Source organism: Bufo gargarizans, chromosome 5 (assembly GCF_014858855.1).
Source record: "Bufo gargarizans isolate SCDJY-AF-19 chromosome 5, ASM1485885v1, whole genome shotgun sequence".
In the NCBI taxonomy this organism is placed as follows: domain Eukaryota; kingdom Metazoa; phylum Chordata; class Amphibia; order Anura; family Bufonidae; genus Bufo; species Bufo gargarizans.
Window position 1 is genome coordinate 379,949,639 of NC_058084.1, and position 18,619 is coordinate 379,968,257.

An 18,619-nucleotide genomic window follows, 5' to 3' on the forward strand; every position below is an offset into this window, starting at 1 on the left:
TCTGTCTGCCTTTGTTAGAAGGCGGGAGTCATTAAAACCATAGATTGCCCTATGCATTATTTTAAATTGGGTTTCTCTCCATATTTTGTTGGGTATTGCCTTCCTAACGCGTCCCCAACCTTGTGGAATTTTATCCTGTGGCTCCAGGATCTGAAGTTGTTTGCTCTAGGGTTTAAACAGAGAAACCGTGGAGTAACTTGAGCAGGTTTTCCTCAATCTGAGTGTCGAGTTGGACCATGAATGGGGAGTTGGAGTGTTTCCCTAAATAAGTAAGTCATATTGCGTAGGGACAAATTCCTTAGAAATATCTAGGAGCCTTGCTTTTAGGAATCCCATTATTTGGAGGTATGCCAGAAATTGTGATGGAGTCAACACAAATTTACTACACAATTCCGAGAAAGTGAGGTACCTTTTCTCTGAGCCATGCCACAAATCCTGTACTTTGTGTATGCCGCTGTCCCTCCACTTCTGTAACTGCTTATTAAGCAAGCCCTCCTGGAATTCTGGGTGACCCCAACGATTTAAATGTTTGGATAGTAGAAACGGTAGATTATACATCTTTCTGGTGGCCTTCCATGTGACTATATTATCCTTAATTAAAATACTCTTTTTGACATTAGGAGGTAAACATGAGCATCTAGTATGCAATAAAGCTGATAGTGACCAAGGTTGTGCTAACCTGGCCTCTACTGAGTAGTTGGAATAGTGACTGGACTGCAACACACAGTCTAAACAGTGGCACAGGTTGCTTGCCAAGTTATATCTTCTAATGTCAGGGAAATTTAGCCCACCTTCTTCTTTCTCTAGCTGTAATTAATGTAGTGAGATTCTCGACCGCCTTGTCTTCCATATAAAGGAGCAAAAAGCCGTCTCAATTTTAGCGATATTGGAATGCTTAATTAATAATAGTATGGTCTGCATAGGGTATAGGTCTCTTGCAAAGCTAACCATCTTAATCAGATGACATCTTCCTGAGAAATAGGTAAGTTCATCCATCTATCTAACTCTGACAACATCTTTTTAAATAGTGGGGGATAATTGAGGTTATAAAGTGATTCAGGTGTTTTTCCTTTATGTATTCCCAGATACGTTATGCTGCTAGAGGCGATTGCCACTAAGTCTCATAATCGGTTTTCTTCCATGTTATTGAATTCCTGTCTCAATAGAAGTAACTCACTTTTTGACGTGTTAACTTTGAATCCTGAAAGGAGGTCGACAGCTCGTAGGTGATTCAAAAGCATTTTTAAATCCCTCTGAGGGTGTTCTAAGAAGAATATTAAATCATCCACAAAGAAAGCATGATTCAGTTTTCTTGTCCCTACCTTCACACCTTCAATATCGTTGGTATGTTCTATAAATCTTGATAGGAGCTCTATTGCCAAGTTAAATAATAATGGGGACAAGGGGCATCCCTGTTGCGTGCCCTTTTGTAGTGTAAAGCAAGGAGAGAGAACCTGAGGTGTTGATCCGCGCTAGGGGTTCTGTATATAATGCTGTCAGGTAGTTTTGGAAACGACCATGATTGTAACCAAATCTCATATTTTTATTTTGCCTTTTTCCACTAATTTTCTGATGCCAGGGAGGGGGTTGCCTTGAAGTCAGAATAGGCTTTTCTTAGGGACTTACTAAGCTTCGATATCTGGTCATTTAATTGTTTTTTAGCCCTATTATGTAAGAAATTAGTCTGCCTCGAATACCTACTTTACCAGCATCCCAGGTTAATTGAGGCCTATCAGTTATCTCATTGTTCTGTATATATTCTCTCCACCATCCCTCAAGCTGGCCACGGAATTCCTCATCCTTATAATTGTCGGTGGGGAAACTCCAGATAAAGTCTTGCCCTATGGGCACTAGATCTTTCAATAAAAGAGACACAGGAGAGTGGTCTGATATTATTAGGTCTTCTACCTAGGTTCTTACACATCTACTAAACAATGAAGAGGAGAGTAGTACATAGTCTATTTGTGACCAAGATTTATGGGTATTAGAGTAATTGATATACTCTCTTCCTTCAGGGTTCAAGACTCTCCATGGGTCAGTAAGGCCCAAAGTGGTTAACAATTCCCTGAGTGTGTTTTCCGGTCTCTTGGCAGGGGATATGCTTCCCCTGTCTGATGTCCTATCCTCTTCCCAATCAAATAGTGTTCATATGCCCTGCTACTATTAGTTAATCTACAGAGTATGCATTCAACCACCGACTACCTGCTGGAAGAATGTCTTGTGTGAGTCATTTGGACCATATAAATTATATAAGCTCAATTGTCCGGTCGGTGAGGACAGGCGAACATGCAGCAATCTACCAATGTCATGTGCTTTGCAAAATATTACAGTATATGTTAAACGCTTATGGAGGAGTATAAGTATTCCTGCTTTGCGTTTCACCGAGGGCGCACCCAACACCTCCCCTACCCACATCTTGTGCATGCATGCAGGAAAAATCTTCAATCCCCAAGTGCATCTCCTGTCAGCTTTTAGTCGGCTAAGGTGACGTAGTACCATCATGCCTTTAGGAGGGGACCGAAGCCCCTTAACATTCCATGTTACTACTTTCACCATAATACTATCTGATATATCAAGCAGTTAGTGATCTCTCATTGTAGACAGGTGATCCCCGCGGAGTCAACCCCCTCCCTCAAACAGAACAAGAAAAGTAAATGCATTAAAACAAGATATGGGAACCTATTAGGGACAAAATCTTCCAATTTCCCCCAGGTTCTACTCCCTCTCACTTCACTTTTTACCAACATGAGATTTGCCAGAGAGATCATCTTTAACCACTTCAGCCCCGCTAGCTGAAACCCCCTTCATGACCAGAGCACTTTTTACACTTCGGCACTACACTACTTTCACCGTTTATCGCTCGGTCATGCAACTTACCACCCAAATGAATTTTACCTCCTTTTCTTCTCACTAATAGAGCTTTCATTTGGTGGTATTTTATTGCTGCTGACATTTTTACTTTTTTTGTTATTAATCGAAATGTAACGATTTTTTTGCAAAAAAATGACATTTTTCACTTTCAGCTGTAAAATTTTGCAAAAAAAACGACATCCATATATAAATTTTTCGCTAAATTTATAGTTCTACATGTCTTTGATAAAAAAAAAATGGTTTGGGTAAAAGTTATAGCGTTTACAAACTATGGTACAAAAATGTGATTTTCCGCTTTTTGAAGCAGCTCTGACTTTCTGAGCACCTGTCATGTTTCCTGAGGTTCTACAATGCCCAAACAGTAGAAAAACCCCACAAATGACCCCATTTCGGAAAGTAGACACCCTAAGGTATTCGCTGATGGGCATAGTGAGTTCATAGAACTTTTTATTTTTTGTCACAAGTTAGCGGAAAATGATGATGATTTTTTATTTTTATTTTTTTCTTACAAAGTCTCATATTCCACTAACTTGCGACAAAAAATAAAAAATTCTAGGAACTCGCCATGCCCCTCACGGAATACCTTGGGATGTCTTATTTCCAAAATGGGGTCACTTGTGGGGTAGTTATACTGCCCTGGCAATTTAGGGGCCCAAATGTGTGAGAAGAACTTTGCAATCAAAATGTGTAAAAAATGACCGGTGAAATCCGAAAGGTGCACTTTGGAATATGTGCCCCTTTGCCCACCTTGGCTGCAAAAAAGTGTCACACATCTGGTATTGCCGTACTCAGGAGAAGTTGGGGAATGTGTTTTGGTGTGTCATTTTACATATACCCATGCTGGGTGAGAGAAATATCTTGGCAAAAGACAACTTTTCCCATTTTTTTATACAAAGTTGGCATTTGACCAAGATATTTTTCTCACCCAGCATGGGTATATGTAAAATGACACCCCAAAACACATTCCCCAACTTCTCCTGAGTACGACGATACCAGATGTGTGACACTTTTTTGCAGCCAAGGTGGGCAAAGGGGCACATATTCCAAAGTGCACCTTTCGGATTTCGCAGGCCATTTTTTACACATTTTGATTGCAAGGTACTTCTCACACATTTGGGCCCCTAAATTGCCAGGGCAGTATAACTACGCCACAAGTGACCCCATTTTGGAAAGAAGACACCCCAAGGTATTCCGTGAGGGGCACGGCGAGTTCCTAGAATTTTTTATTTTTTGTCGCAAGTTAGTGGAATATGAGACTTTGTAAGGAAAAAAGTAAAAAAAAAGAAAAATCATCATTTTCCGCTAACTTGTGACAAAAAATAAAAAATTCTAGGAACTCGCCGTGCCCCTCACGGAATACCTTGGGGTGTCTTCTTTCCAAAATGGGGTCACTTGTGGCGTAGTTATACTGCCCTGGCAATTTAGGGGCCCAAATGTGTGAGAAGTACCTTGCAATCAAAATCTGTAAAAAATGGCCTGTGAAATCCGAAAGGTGCTCTTTGGAATATGTGCCCCTTTGCCCACCTTGGCTGCAAAAAAGTGTCACACATCTGGTATCGCCGTACTCAGGAGAAGTTGGGCAATGTGTTTTGGGGTGTCATTTTACATATAACCATGCTGGGTGAGAGAAATATCTTGGCAAAAGATAACTTTTCCCATTTTTTTATACAAAGTTGGCATTTGACCAAGATATTTTTCTCACCCAGCATGGGTATATGTAAAATGACACCCCAAAACACATTGCCCAACTTCTCCTGAGTATGGCGATACCAGATGTGTGACACTTTTTTGCAGCCTAGATGCGCAAAGGTGCCCAAATTCCTTTTAGGAGGGCATTTTTAGACATTTGGATCCCAGACTTCTTCTCACACTTTCGGGTCCCTAAAAAGCCAGGGCAGTATAAATACCCCACATGTGACCCCACTTTGGAAAGAAGACACCCCGAGGTATTCAATGAGGGGCCTGGCGAGTTCATAGAAATTTTTATTTTTTTTGCATAAGTTAGCGGATATTGATTTTTTTTGTTTTTTTCTCACAAAGTCTCACTTTCCGCTAACTTAGGACAAAAATTTCAATCTTTCATGGACTCAATATGCCCCTCACGGAATACCTTGGGGTGTCTTCTTTCCGAAATGGGGTCACATGTGGGGTATTTATACTGCCCTGGCTTTTTAGGGGCCCTAAAGCGTGAGAAGAAGTCTGGAATATAAATGTCTAAAAATGTTTACGCATTTGGATTCTGTGAGGGGTATGGCGAGTTCATGTGAGATTTAATTTTTTGACACAAGTTAGTGGAATATGAGACTTTGTAAGAAAAAACAAAAACAAAAACAAACAAAAAATTTCCGCTAACTTGGGCCAAAAAAATGTCTGAATGGAGCCTTACAGGGGGGGGTGATCAATGACAGGGGGGTGATCAATGACAGGGGGGTGATCAATGACAGGGGGGTAATCACCCATATAGACTCCCGGATCACCCCCCTGTCATTGATCACCCCCCTGGTAAGGCTCCATTCAGACGTCCGTATGATTTTTACGGATCCATGGATCGGATCCGCAAAACACATGCGGACGTCTGAATGGAGCCTTACAGGGGGGTGATCAATGACAGGGGGGTGATCAATGACAGGGGGGTGATCACCCATATAGACTCCCTGATCACCCCCCTGTCATTGATCACCCCCCTGTAAGGCTCCATTCAGACGTCCGTATGATTTTTACGGATCCATGGATACATGGATCGGATCCGCAAAACACATGCGGACGTCTGAATGGAGCCTTACAGGGGGGTTATCAATGACAGGGGGTGATCAGGGTGATCACCCCCCTGTCACTGATCACCCCCCCTGTAAGGCTCCATTCAGACGTCCGTATGATTTTTACGGATCCATGAATACATGGATCGGATCCGCAAAACACATGCGGACGTCTGAATGGAGCCTTACAGGGGAGTTATCAATGACAGGGGGTGATCAGGGTGATCACCCCCCTGTCACTGATCACCCCCCCTGTAAGGCTCCATTCAGACGTCCGTATGATTTTTACGGATCCATGGATACATGGATCGGATCCGCAAAACACATGCGGACGTCTGAATGGAGCCTTACAGGGGGGTTATCAATGACAGGGGGTGATCAGGGTGATCACCCCCCTGTCACTGATCACCCTCCCTGTAAGGCTCCATTCAGACGTCCGTATGAGTTTTACGGATCCATGGATACATGGATCGGATCCGCAAAACACATGCGGACGTCTGAATGGAGCCTTACAGGGGGGTGATCAATGACAGGCGGGTGATCAATGACAGGGGGTGATCAGGGAGTGTATATGGGTGATCACCCGCCTATCATTGATCACCCCCCTGTAAGGCTCCATTCAGACGTCCGCATGTGTTTTGCGGATCCGATCCATGTATCCATGGATCCGTAAAAATCATGCAGACGTCTGAATGGAGCCTTACAGGGGGGTGATCAATGACAGGGGGTGATCAGGGAGTGTATATGGGTGATCACACGCCTGTCATTGATCACCCCCCTGTAAGGCTCCATTCAGACGTCCGCATGTGTTTTGCGGATCCGATCCATGTATCCATGGATCCGTAAAAATCATACGGACGTCTGAATGGAGCCTTACAGGGGGGTGATCAATGACAGGGGGGTGATCAATGACAGGGGGTGATCAGGGAGTGTATATGGGTGATCACCCGCCTGTCATTGATCACCCCCCGTAAGGCTCCATTCAGACGTCCGCATGTGTTTTGCGGATCCGATCCATGTATCCGTGGATCCGTAAAAATCATACGGACGTCTGAACGGAGCCTGACAGGGGGGTGATCAATGACAGGGGAGTGATCAGGGAGTTTATATGGGATGATCATGGTTGATCAGGGGTTTATAAGGGGTTAATAAGTGACGGGGGGGTGTAGTGTAGAGTGGTGTTTGGTGCGACTGTACTGAGCTACCTGAGTCCTCTGGTGGTCGATCCTAACAAAAGGGACCACCAGAGGACCAGGTAGCAGGTATATTAGACGCTGTTATCAAAACAGTGTCTAATATACCTGTTAGGGGTTAAAAAATTCGGATCTCCAGCCTGCCAGCGAGCGATCGCCGCTGGCAGGCTGGAGATCCACTCGCTTACCTTCCGTGCCTGTGTGCGCGCGTTCACAGGAAATCCCGGCCCTCGCGAGATGACGCGTATATGCGTCGTTGAGCGCAGGGCTGCCGCCTCCGGACCGCACATCTGCGTTAGGCGGTCCGGAGGCGGTTAAACTCCTATTATCACCTCCCCTACCTCGCCCTGACATGCATTTGAAAACATTTATCATTGAAGAAATCGACTGCAAATATAAAACTAGCTAAAGAAAAAAAGAAAACCAGCATAGCCCTGGTTAAGGATATGATAGAGCTGCTACTGTTGACGTCGGTCTGAAAAAAACGATGGACAACATTATAGGAAGATGTAATAGTAATAGTCATTGCAAGACCTTTAGTTCCTTTGTGTGCAACCTCTTCTTCTGTTCTTTGGGCTCTGTGAATCTCCCGTTGTTGTCTAATGTCTATCTCTGAGGTCCATTCCAGCTTTTGCTCTTCTGGGTCCGCATCGATGGATCCTGAGCATGTAGATGATGATAGCGGCCGTGATGCTGCTGTGGGTGAGGAATAAGTGGTGTATTTGCCATCAGAGTAAAAAACCTTTAGAGTTGCAGGGTATATGAGTGTAAATTTCCTCAGCATTTTATGTGGTGTAGAACAAATAGGTGCAAAGGCCTTGTGTCTTCTCGTCACTTCGGCTGAGTAGTCACTGAACAGTAAGATTCGATGCCCACAGAGTTCGACACCTTTGGTTTGCTGCTTGTATAACCGCAGGAGCTCTGCTTTTTTAGAGTAGTCCAGGTATTTGGCTATTACTTGTCTGAGGTGTGTTTGGGCGACTTCTGGTAGAGTAATCCTCAGGGCTTGTGTTGTTTCTCAAAGGCTGCACAACTTTGCATGGGGTAAACTTGCCCAACGCCACTGGGAGTTCTTGTTCGCAGATCAAATGGAGATCCTTCACCGATATGTCTTCAGGTAGGCCAACTATGCATAAATTGCTATTCCTGGAGCGGTTCACCAGATTGTCCCACAACCTCTTGTTGTCTTGCAAGGCTTCATGAAGCTGTGCTTAGGAGTTATTCACTTCTACCTCCAGCGCACTTATTCTGTATTCCATGCAATCCAAGTTCTCCGTATGTCGAGCTATCTCAGCTTGTAGTGCATTGAACGACATTGCCACCATTGTCGACAGACTCCTGGAGGTCAGGCAAAATGCGGTTGGCGACCTCAATTGCCAGCAGTTTACAGTCTATAGGTGGTAAGTCCCCGCATACTCCGGGATCTGTTGTTTTGGAGTCTGCAGTAAAGTCATGTGTCGTCTCCATGTTGGCGCGTTCCGCCATCTTGGGTTCCACTGGTGCAGATTTTGCAGCTTTCTATTGTGGTTTTGACTTGATCTTGTTCCCTATATTTGTTAGAAATCGATCCATAAACACCCTGGATTCAGTGCAGTAGGAGATATCTGTGCTGTTAAGCATGTAGACAGGGAGCAAGGTGATTTTAGGGCGAGGTTAGGCAGAGCGCGCTTCACTGCTTATCTCATTTCAGCGCCAGGAAGTCCTTCTAGATTTTTTTATTCATTTATAGTTTTTTTAATCTCCCTCATTTAGCCTTACTATATTGAGAATAAATGTTTTCTATGCTAAGGAAGCTAATACATATTACTGGTTTATTCACCAGATTTTTTTTTTCAGTTATTGTTTTTTTTCTTCCTCATTTAACTCATAATAAAATGCTATAGCCTGACTAAATTGGAAATAGAGGTTTTTTTTTACTCTTGGAAAGCTAATACATACAGTATTACTGGTGTTATAATCATATTTTGTTCCTGGAAATAAACCAGCAATATGTATTAGCTTTCTAACCATAGAAAACCTCTATTGTCAATAAAGTAAAGCTATAGACTCTTATTATGGGTTAATGAGGGAGAAAGAAAATAACTGAAGAAACAAGTTGCTGATTTCTTTATAGTTATATATTATGCCCGTGAATAAACCAATAATATGTATTAGCTTTCTAAGCATAGAAAACATATATTCTCAACATGGTAAGGCTTTAGTAAGTACTTTATATAATATGTACATGCTAGGACACACATCTAGGACACAGCTCTGCCTTCAGCATGCTGATTTCTAGGCCAGTCAGCCCTGCCCCCTGCTACTCCAATGTACTCATTTGCATATGCATAAAATTGCAGATATATCTATATCTATGTTTAAAAAGAAAGGTATTGTTTTAATCAGCATGATCAACCCTGCCAGACAGTATACCTGGTTTAATAGGGTTTATCAGAAATTCCTGCTTATTCTGGACTTTGAAGTCAAGGAGGTGATCCTATCAGTTGTTGGCAGCTATCTCTGTATGCCGGTCATACAAATAAAGCTGTCAATCACTGGTAAGACCGCCTCCTTGACTTCAAAGCCCAGAATAAGAATGAATTTAAATGAATAAAATACAAGTCAAACTTAATCTTTTTCAATAAAGCTGTAAATCAATCTGTTTAGCTCCTCCTGCTCTATACCATGGTGCCTGCAGCTCAAACACCATGTTCAGCGTGCCAGGTTACTTTTAATGTCAGGATAGTAAAACCCCCCCTTGCTTTGCACCTTTCCTATTAGTTGCAGCAATTCATCCTTGACCTATTCAGCTATATTAAGTGGTTTTATAAACAGAAACCCAGAACCCTCTTTTATATTTTCAGTCTTTTCTAAATACAGTATAATTCTACCCATTTGTTACCCACTACTAATCTAAGCTTCTTAAAGTTAATGTGTTGAAAGTAGAAAGATGGACACATGTAAGGAAATTGTGGAAATGATACTCCATAATGGCAGTGACTTCTTTTAGCTGGATAATGTGTCTTCCCACCCTATAACATACTTACCTGACTGGGCTCCAGTGAAACGAGACCCAGCTCCGGCACCCGCACAGGGGAGAGATGTGCTGCTGAGCCACACACCCTGGTTATGCAGTTGCGTCCCTAGCAACAGAGCGCAATGCTCTGTTTCGCCACAAAGCATGCATGTGCTGGTGGAGATTAGCAGTGGAATGAATGACAACCCAGCTGCCCAGTTACTGTGTAGTTTGTATCCTGTCCTATGGAGCGCCAAGCCCATGGACCTATCAGGTCCTGAACCAAAGAATTGTATTCTATTTAAATCCTCTCCTGGCCTTACACCTTTGCCAGTGATAGTCTTTGGACTCACTAGCTGTGTTCCTGGTTCTTGTTTCTTTGCTTCATTGGATTGCTCATGCTTCTGATCCCGACTTGTCTTCTGACCTCTCTCTGCCTCTGGTTTGGTAGCCCGTCTATTTATCACCCATTTACGTATGACTCTGGTATTGTGTTTGTCTGTCTTTGTTTGTTATTCCGTCTCTGTCCCTAAACATAGGGACCGTCGACCAGTTGCAGTTTAGCTATGTAGGGCTTGTACTTCAAGTAGGTAGGCAAAGCAGGCTGGGTTCTAGCCTTAGGACTTACTGTCCAAGTAATGTGTTTGTTTGTCTTTGTTATTCCGTCTCTGTCCCTAAACATAGGGACCGTCGACCAGTTGCAGTTTAGCTATGTAGGGCTTGTACTTCAAGTAGGTAGGGAAAGCGGGCTGGGTTCTAGCATTAGGACTTTCTGTCCTAGTCTATTCCTACCTACATTAGTTACACACCCTGCACAAACTGTTCAAGAATGGTTTCTAAGAGGGAGACAAATAGTTCAAGGTGTTGGCTTGGACTACAAATTTAGCAAATCTCAATCCAATGGAGACCTTAAATTGCAGATTACAGTTATTAAAAGATCTGTAAATAAAGTCTTGGTTCCAGATACCACTGGTCACCATCAAAGGCCTTGAAAAGTCCTTGTCTCAAGGGACCAGAGCTGTTTTAGCATCATGAGGGGGTTTTAATAATATGGCTAATTGCTAAATATACATAGAAGCACATTAATAAGAAATACATATTTTTTTGTAGATTATACAAAAATCTAATAACAGACAATGGAGCCAAACATGTGGCACAAATCATTCTAGGATGTCCTTTGTTACAGCAATTGAAGTAAGCATGCAACATATTTCTGTGTATGTATTTGTTTCTAACTTTGATTGTTTCTAACCAATATTGACATGTGTAATTGAATGCCACATACATTATACTATAGGAGCTGATGACTACTTCTATTATACTAATCTAATGAATCTCGGGAGCTCTTGTATAGAAAAGAGAGCCTCCAAAGGTACAGTACATTAGTTTAATATAATGTGAGGAGCCCTCCGCAATTCAATACATAGGAGCCGCATGTTACATCAAGTTCCTGTAGGCTGCAACCAAAATGCTACAATCTATGATCTTCTAAACATGTTAGGAAAGCTCACATTTTTAACATCTGGTTTTCACCTATTTCTTTGGCTTTTTTTTTGTTAACCCCAAACTCTGCAGTGCCTTTAGAATATATTATGTCCTCCTACAGTGCCTTCAGTATATATAATGCCCTACAAAGTTCCCCCAGTATGAATAATGCCCTACAAAGTTCCCCCAGTATAAATAATGCCCATCTATAGTGCTCCCAGTATATATAATGACACCCAAAGTGCCCTCAGTATCTATAATGTCCCTCATAGTGGCCTCTGTATCTATAATAACCCCCACAGAGCCCCTAGTATCTATAATGGCCCTCTATGGTGACACCATTTTATGTCCTATTTTTGGACGTTTGTTATTCATGGATCATTAAAAAAGCGGCCATGTGAATAGCTACATAGACCAAAATGGGCCTGAAAATGGCCATGTGACAACCATTACAAAAATGGCCATCACGCTGCCATTTTTCACTGTCGTGTGAATGAGGCCTTACTACAATCTTTAGTCCCCTTAGAGCAGTGGTCCCCAACTCCAATTCTCATGGCCCACCAGAGGTCATGATTTGAGTATATCCCACAGAATGAATGAACTAACAGTAATTATATCACCTGATCAATACTAAGGAAATCCTGAAAACATGACTGGCGGGTGGGCCCTGAGGACTGGAGTTGGGGAACCCAGCCTTAGAGGACCCTTGTATGCAATCTTCTAATTGCTTGTACCATAGACTGCTACAAAATACTATTGCAGTTCATAGGATTTTGACAGGCTTCCTATTAAGCCCTGCCACAGATCACTGCTAGGAGGTGTCAGCTGTATTACACAGTCAACACCAGGAACAAATGGAAAAGGATCACCTTATGAGCCCACTCTTTACAGTTACACCCTGGTGTGGCAAGGGATTAAAATTAGGGATGGTGGTGGCACCAGGGCAATTAACCCATTTTCTTTCCCTATAATGCAGCCTTCATATACAGTACATTACACCAAATGTTGCCATGGATACATTAAATTTCCAAATTAGGTACAATTGATTTGCAATATTCAGAAAGCATCTATTTTAAGGAAAGTATATTTGCTGTGCATAAGAATGCATAAGTATATGCCTAGATCAGTTGATATTCTGAACTGAAATTTTTGGACATTGGGACATTGATAATTTTCATGCTTATGGATTTTATTCTCTTGTATATACAATAAACATGTCTGAATTGTTGTCTGGCAAGGAATTTCTCTAATCACTCCAATCATCGTTGTTATTATCGTTAAGGTTGGGATACAATCAGTTCACTGGTGTGGGTGGAAGAGAAATTGCAGAAGCCCTACAAAGGAACACCAGCCTTTGTGAAGTGGGGTAAATAAAAATGTATCCAAATTTTTTTTTTTAAACATTCTGCATTTCATTTCATGTTTTGAAAAATGCTGTTCAGATTTATATAACTTATGAAGTACATCTTAGCTATGTACAGTTTTTTAGCTGTGCAGTTTAGGGGGAGAATTGCAACTTTCCACACACAAGATTAGCCATATGCAGTATAATAGGCTGTGTCTCTATATGTTCTACTACTGAATACCACATAGATATGAGCTACATTATGGTATTTAGTGTATTTTTATTGATCACTGCTTGGTGCTATTGTTTTATTTATTTTTTTACTATTCACTGGAGATTTGCTTCATTTTGTTTATGTGCAATGTGCACAGTTGGACCTCTGTCCAGACACTTCAAGGAGTTGTCTCAAGTGGATGAGGTGAGTTACATTTTATTTTTAAACATGTTTTTTTTTTTTAACATGGTTATAAGGGAAAATAATAGCATTCTGAATACAGAATGCATAGTATAATAGTGCTGGAGGGGTTAAAAAAAAACAAACAAAAAAAAACTCACCTTCTCCTCTTGATCGCGTAGTTCCTGGTCTCTTTACTTCTTGAAAGATGAGCTGTGGGCTAAAGGACCTGTGGTGACGTCAGATCACATGCTCCAATCACATGGTCCATCACCGTGGTGATGGAGCATGTGATCTGACGTCACCACAGGTCCTTTAGCCCACAGCTCATCTTTCAAGAAGTAAAGAGACCAGGAACTATGCGATCAAGAGGAGAAGGTGAGTTAATTTTTTTTTAAAATGTAACCCCTCCAGCACTATTATACTATGCATTCTGTATTCAGAATGCTATTATTTTCCCTTATAACCATGTTATAAGGGAAAATAATACAGTGAATAGACTGTCACCTAGCAACCATGCGTGAAAATCGCACTGCATCCGCACTTGCTTGCGGATGCTGTGTGATTTTCACGCACCCCATTCACTTCTATGGGGCATGCGTCGCGTGAAAATCGCACAATATAGAGCATGCTGCGATTTTCACTCAACGCACAAGTGATGCGTGAAAATCAACGTTAATGTGCACAGCCCCATAGAAATGAATGGGTCAGGATTCAGTGCGGGTGCAATACGTTCACCGAACGCATCGCACCCGCACGGAAAACTCGCCCGTGTGAAAGGGGCCTTAGGAGAGACAGAGAGAGTCCTGCTTACCCGACCTACCCACAACAATTGACAGCTCTCCCTTTATCAGTGGTTGGGCCCCCACTGATCACATACAGTACAGTACTTATCCCCTATGCAGTGGATATAAGATAAGTTTGTATCTTGGGATAACCCCTTTAAACTTATGAGCCCCTATTCGAAGAAAATAAAGTTTTACTGCAATTGCCTCATCCGTTACATGCTGTCTTACAAGGAAGCACTGAATGTATCTATTTGCAGGATGTGGGGAAATCACATTGGTGATGAAGGAGCACAAGCATTTGCGGAAGCAATAAGAAATCATTCCTGCCTGGAAGTTCTCAGGTTTGTTTTAAGGTTTACGTAAAAAAATATTGTCATTCCCTATTTATATTTAAAGAGTCACAATTGAAAATAAGATTCATCTTAGGTCTCATGCACACGACTGTTGTGTGTTTTTCGGATCCGCAAAACACGGATGGCGCCCATGTGCGTTCCGCAATTTTGCGGAACGGCCTGGACAGCCTTTAATATAACTGCCTATTCTTGTCCGCAAAGCAAGGACAAGAATAGGACATGTTATATTTTTTTTGCTGACCATGGAACGGAGCAACAGATGCGGACAGCACACGGAGTGCTGTCCGCATCTTTTGCGGCCCCATTGAAGTGAATGGGTCTGCATCTGAGCCTCCAAAAATGCGGCTCGGATGCGGACCAAAACAGCGGCCGTGTGCATGAAGCCTTACAGTTACAAGAAAGAGTGAGTGAACCCTTTGGAATGAGGCTACTTTCACATCTGCATTTTTGCTGGCTCTGGCAGGGATTAGCAAAAATGCTTCCATTAGGATAGTACAACCGGCTGCATCCGTTATGAACGGATACAGTTGTATTATCTCTAAAATTGCCAAGACGAATACGCCACTAAAACCACTAAACCACTAAAAGATTATAGTTTTGGAATGGTCAAGTCAGAGTCCGGACCTTAGGCCTCATGCACACGACCGTTGTGTGCATCCGCGGCCGTTGTTCCGTTTTTTCCCGCGGACCCATTGACTTTCAATGGGTCCGTGGAAAAATCTGAAAATGTACCGTTTGGCATCCGCGTCCGTGATCCGTGTTTCCAGTCCGTGAAAAAAATATGACCTGTCCTTTTTTCTTCACGGACAACGGTTCACGGACCCATTCAAGTCAAAGGGTCCGTGAAAAATCACGGCTGCACACAAGATTGTCATCCGCGTCCGTGATCAGTGTCCGTGATCCGTGTCCGTTTTTTCCTATGATTTCAAAGGCAAACTTGACTTAGATTTTTTTTGCATTTTTCATGTCCGTGGACCGCAAAAAATAACGTCCGTGTGCATAAGGCCTAAGTAAGATGCTGTGGCATGACCTGAAGAGGGCTGTGCACGCAAGGCATCTCAGAAATAGTAATAAACTGAAACAGCCTTGAAGGAGGAATGGGCCAAAATTCATCCTCAAGGTTGCGCAAATTTTATTTGCAGCTATAGGTATGTGGTGAAGGCGATTGCTGGATGTTTACTTAATAAACAACTAAATGTTACAACTGTCTGTGAGTTATGACTAGAGGTTGTGTTTTACTACAATCTTGACTTTTCTGAATGTGATTGGTAATCATTGCAGATCTGTAAGTAATTCTAAACGATTTACTTACTCTTTCTTGCAACTATAGCTTTTTTACAGCTTCTGGGCAAACCCAGGATATTTTACTGTGTCTGCTACACCATAGGCAGAATGCAGCATGTTTCACATGGTGGACTGTATTCTGCTCACTGATCACTTCTTTTCATACCGATAATAGTAAATTGCTATCTCACTAAAGTTAAGGCTACTTTCACATCTGCGTTTTCCTTTCCGGTATTGAGAACCGTTATAGGATCTCAAAACTGGAGGAAAACACTTCAGATTTTTCCCCATTCACTGTCAATGGGGACAAAACTGAACTGAACGGAGTGCACCAGAATGGATTCTGTTTCATTCCGTTCCCATGCCTCACATAAAAACACTGCAAGCAGCGTTTGTGTGTGCCGCATGATATTCTGATCAAGACACAAAAGACACTAACGAAAACGGATCCGGTGTCTATTGACTTACTGTACAATGGTTTTAGTGCCGGATCCGTCTTTGTCATTTTAGAGATAATACAACCGGATCCGTTCAGAACGGATGCAGATGTTTGTATTATCATAAGGGTCCATTCACACGTCCGCAATTTGGGTCCGAATTCGTTCCACAATTTGCAGACCTATTCACTTTCAATGGGGCTGGAACAGATAAGAATCCGCATTTTCGGGATCTGCATCTGCATTTTCGATATCCGCAACCGTTTTTTCGGGATTGTTTTTTCGGGATCTGCAATTCCGTTCCTGAAAAAAATAGAACATGTCCTATTCTTGTCTGCAATTGCGGACCAGAAAAGGCATTTTCTATTATAGTGTCTGTGATGCGTGGTCCGCATATTGCGGATTGCACATTGCAGGTGTCCGTGTTTTGAGGATCCGCAAAACACTTACGGATGTGTGAATAGACCCCAAGGCCTCTTTCACACGACCGTTTTTTCCCGTTTACGGGCCGTTTTTTGCGTTTCGTATATGTAACTATTCATTTCAATGGTTCCGCAAAAAAAAAGGAATGTACTCTATATGCATTCCGTTTCCGTATTTCCGTTTTTCCATTCCGTTGAAAGATAGAACATGTCCTATTATTGCCCATAAATCACGTTCCGTGGCTCCATTCAAGTCAATGGGTCCGCAAAAAAAACAGAACATATACGGAACCATCTATTGAAAATGTTATGCCCAGCCCAATTTTTTCTATGTAATTACTGTATATGCCATACGGAAAAACGGAACGGAAAAACGGAACAGAAATGGAAACACAACAGAAACAAAAAACGGAACAATGAATCCATGAAAAACGGACCGCAAAGCACTGAAAAAGCCATACGGTCGTGTGAAAGAGGCCTAATAGAAATGTTTTTGCTGATCCTGCCGGATCCAGCAAAAATGCTGATGTGAAAGTAGCCTGACCTATGATTTCATGTCTACACAATATCTCCTTTATTTTAACTACTCCCTGCTGAAAGCAAAATGCATACGGTCGTGTGCATGAGCCCTTACTCTGGTTTTCATTACCTCTGTTGGTTTAATTGTAGATAAAATGCGTATGTATAGTGAAAACAGGGACGATGATCCTTTTATTAGTGAGAAGAAAGCCAATTGAAGAATTAGCAAACTTATTCTACTAACCATTACACTGAATTAACAGTATAATGTTATAATGCATATTGTATAACTGTAATGTCGATAAAATGTACTATTATGTACCTTAATATTAGGTATCTTATGTATTTTTCTTTGTAGTCTGGCCTGCAATGAGATAACCTCAGTTGGGGGGAAATACCTTGCTGATGCATTACAGCACAACACATCTATCAAAACATTATGGTAAATATAGCTTCTCAAGGCTTTGTATTGTTACCTAGCTTATTTTCCAATATAACAATTGTATTTAGTTAAGCATATTGCAATTACAGGTTCTAAAATAACCAGATGTTATCCATCTGTAGCATCTAAGCAGGGAGAGGTCATCTATTTGCCATTCGTGAGTGGCTGTTATGGCAGCTAGGGGATATACTGCCATCTCAGTACTCCTATTATATCCTGCCAGGGCTTAATAGGATGCCACTACAGTCACCATACACTGCAAAGCAAAAATACTGCAGTGTATTATACACAAAAAAAAATTTTTTTTTACCATTTATCATATACAAATATATACAATAAAACCATAAACTAATTTGGTATATCCGTGTCCAAATACATCCAAAATATTAGAGTATCATGTTATTGATCCCGCACAGTGAACACCATGAATTGCAGAATGCAGGAATTGTATTTTTGTTACTTCACAAAAAAAATGGAATGAAAAGTGATCAAAAAGTTGTAAAATGGTACCAATAAAAAATAAAGCTTGTCCCACAAAAGAACTCTTGCATAGCTCTATATAGACAGTTGTGGTATGAAAGTTTGTTAACCATTCCAAATTTTCTATATTTCTGCACACATTTAACCAAAAACTTTATCAAACACGCCCTAAAAGTAGATCAAATAAAAAACAAGTCAGTCCAGAATATTACACTTCGTATGTTATTTATTGAGGAAAATGATTCAATATCACATGTCTGAGAGTGGCAAAAGTATGTGAATCTTTAGGATTAGCAGATAATTTAAAAGTGAGATTACAGTCAGGTGTTTTTAATCAATAGGATGACAATCAGGTGTGAGTGCTTGACCTGTTTTATGTAAAGATCAGGGATTTATCAAAATCTGGAAGTATATCAAATAAAAAAAGGAAATTTCTGGGGACCTCAGAAGAAGAGCTGTTGATGTTCATCGAGCTGGAAAACGTTACAAAACCATCTCTAAAGAGCTTGGACTCCACCGACCCACAGGCAGATAGATTTTGTACAGATGGAAATTCCAGACCATTATTACCATCCCTAGGGGTCATCAACCAACAAAGATTAGGCCAAGAGCAAGGAGTGTAATAGTCTGTAATGTCACAAAGAAACCCAAAGTAACCTCAAAGTAACTAAAGGCCTTTCTCAGATTAGCTAATGTTAATGTTCATGCGTCCACCATTCGGAGGACCATGAACAACAATGGTGTGCATGGCAGGATTGCAAGGAAAAAGCCACTGCTGTCCTTCTGCAGTTTGCTAAAGATCACCTGGACAAGCCAGAAGGATTCTGGAACAATGTTCTGTGGACAGATAAGACC

The 18,619-nt window shown here is 41.6% G+C and overlaps 1 protein-coding gene across 8 annotated transcripts in view; it reads left to right on the forward strand.

The window, feature by feature from the left end:
- The window catches only part of LOC122937965 (nucleotide-binding oligomerization domain-containing protein 1-like), an 89,399-nt gene that overhangs the window by 56,934 nt on the left and 13,846 nt on the right, over positions 1-18,619 (forward strand). For 7 of the 8 annotated variants that reach the window (XM_044293189.1, XM_044293192.1, XM_044293190.1 and 4 more), the window contains 4 exons: positions 10,926-11,009; positions 12,583-12,666; positions 14,085-14,168; positions 17,201-17,284. In XM_044293189.1, coding sequence (XP_044149124.1) covers positions 10,926-11,009; positions 12,583-12,666; positions 14,085-14,168; positions 17,201-17,284 — 336 coding nt within the window. Of the gene's footprint in view, positions 1-1,085; positions 2,740-10,925; positions 11,010-12,582; positions 12,667-14,084; positions 14,169-17,200; positions 17,285-18,619 lie in introns of those variants that run through there. The other variant, XM_044293195.1, reaches the window with a different exon arrangement.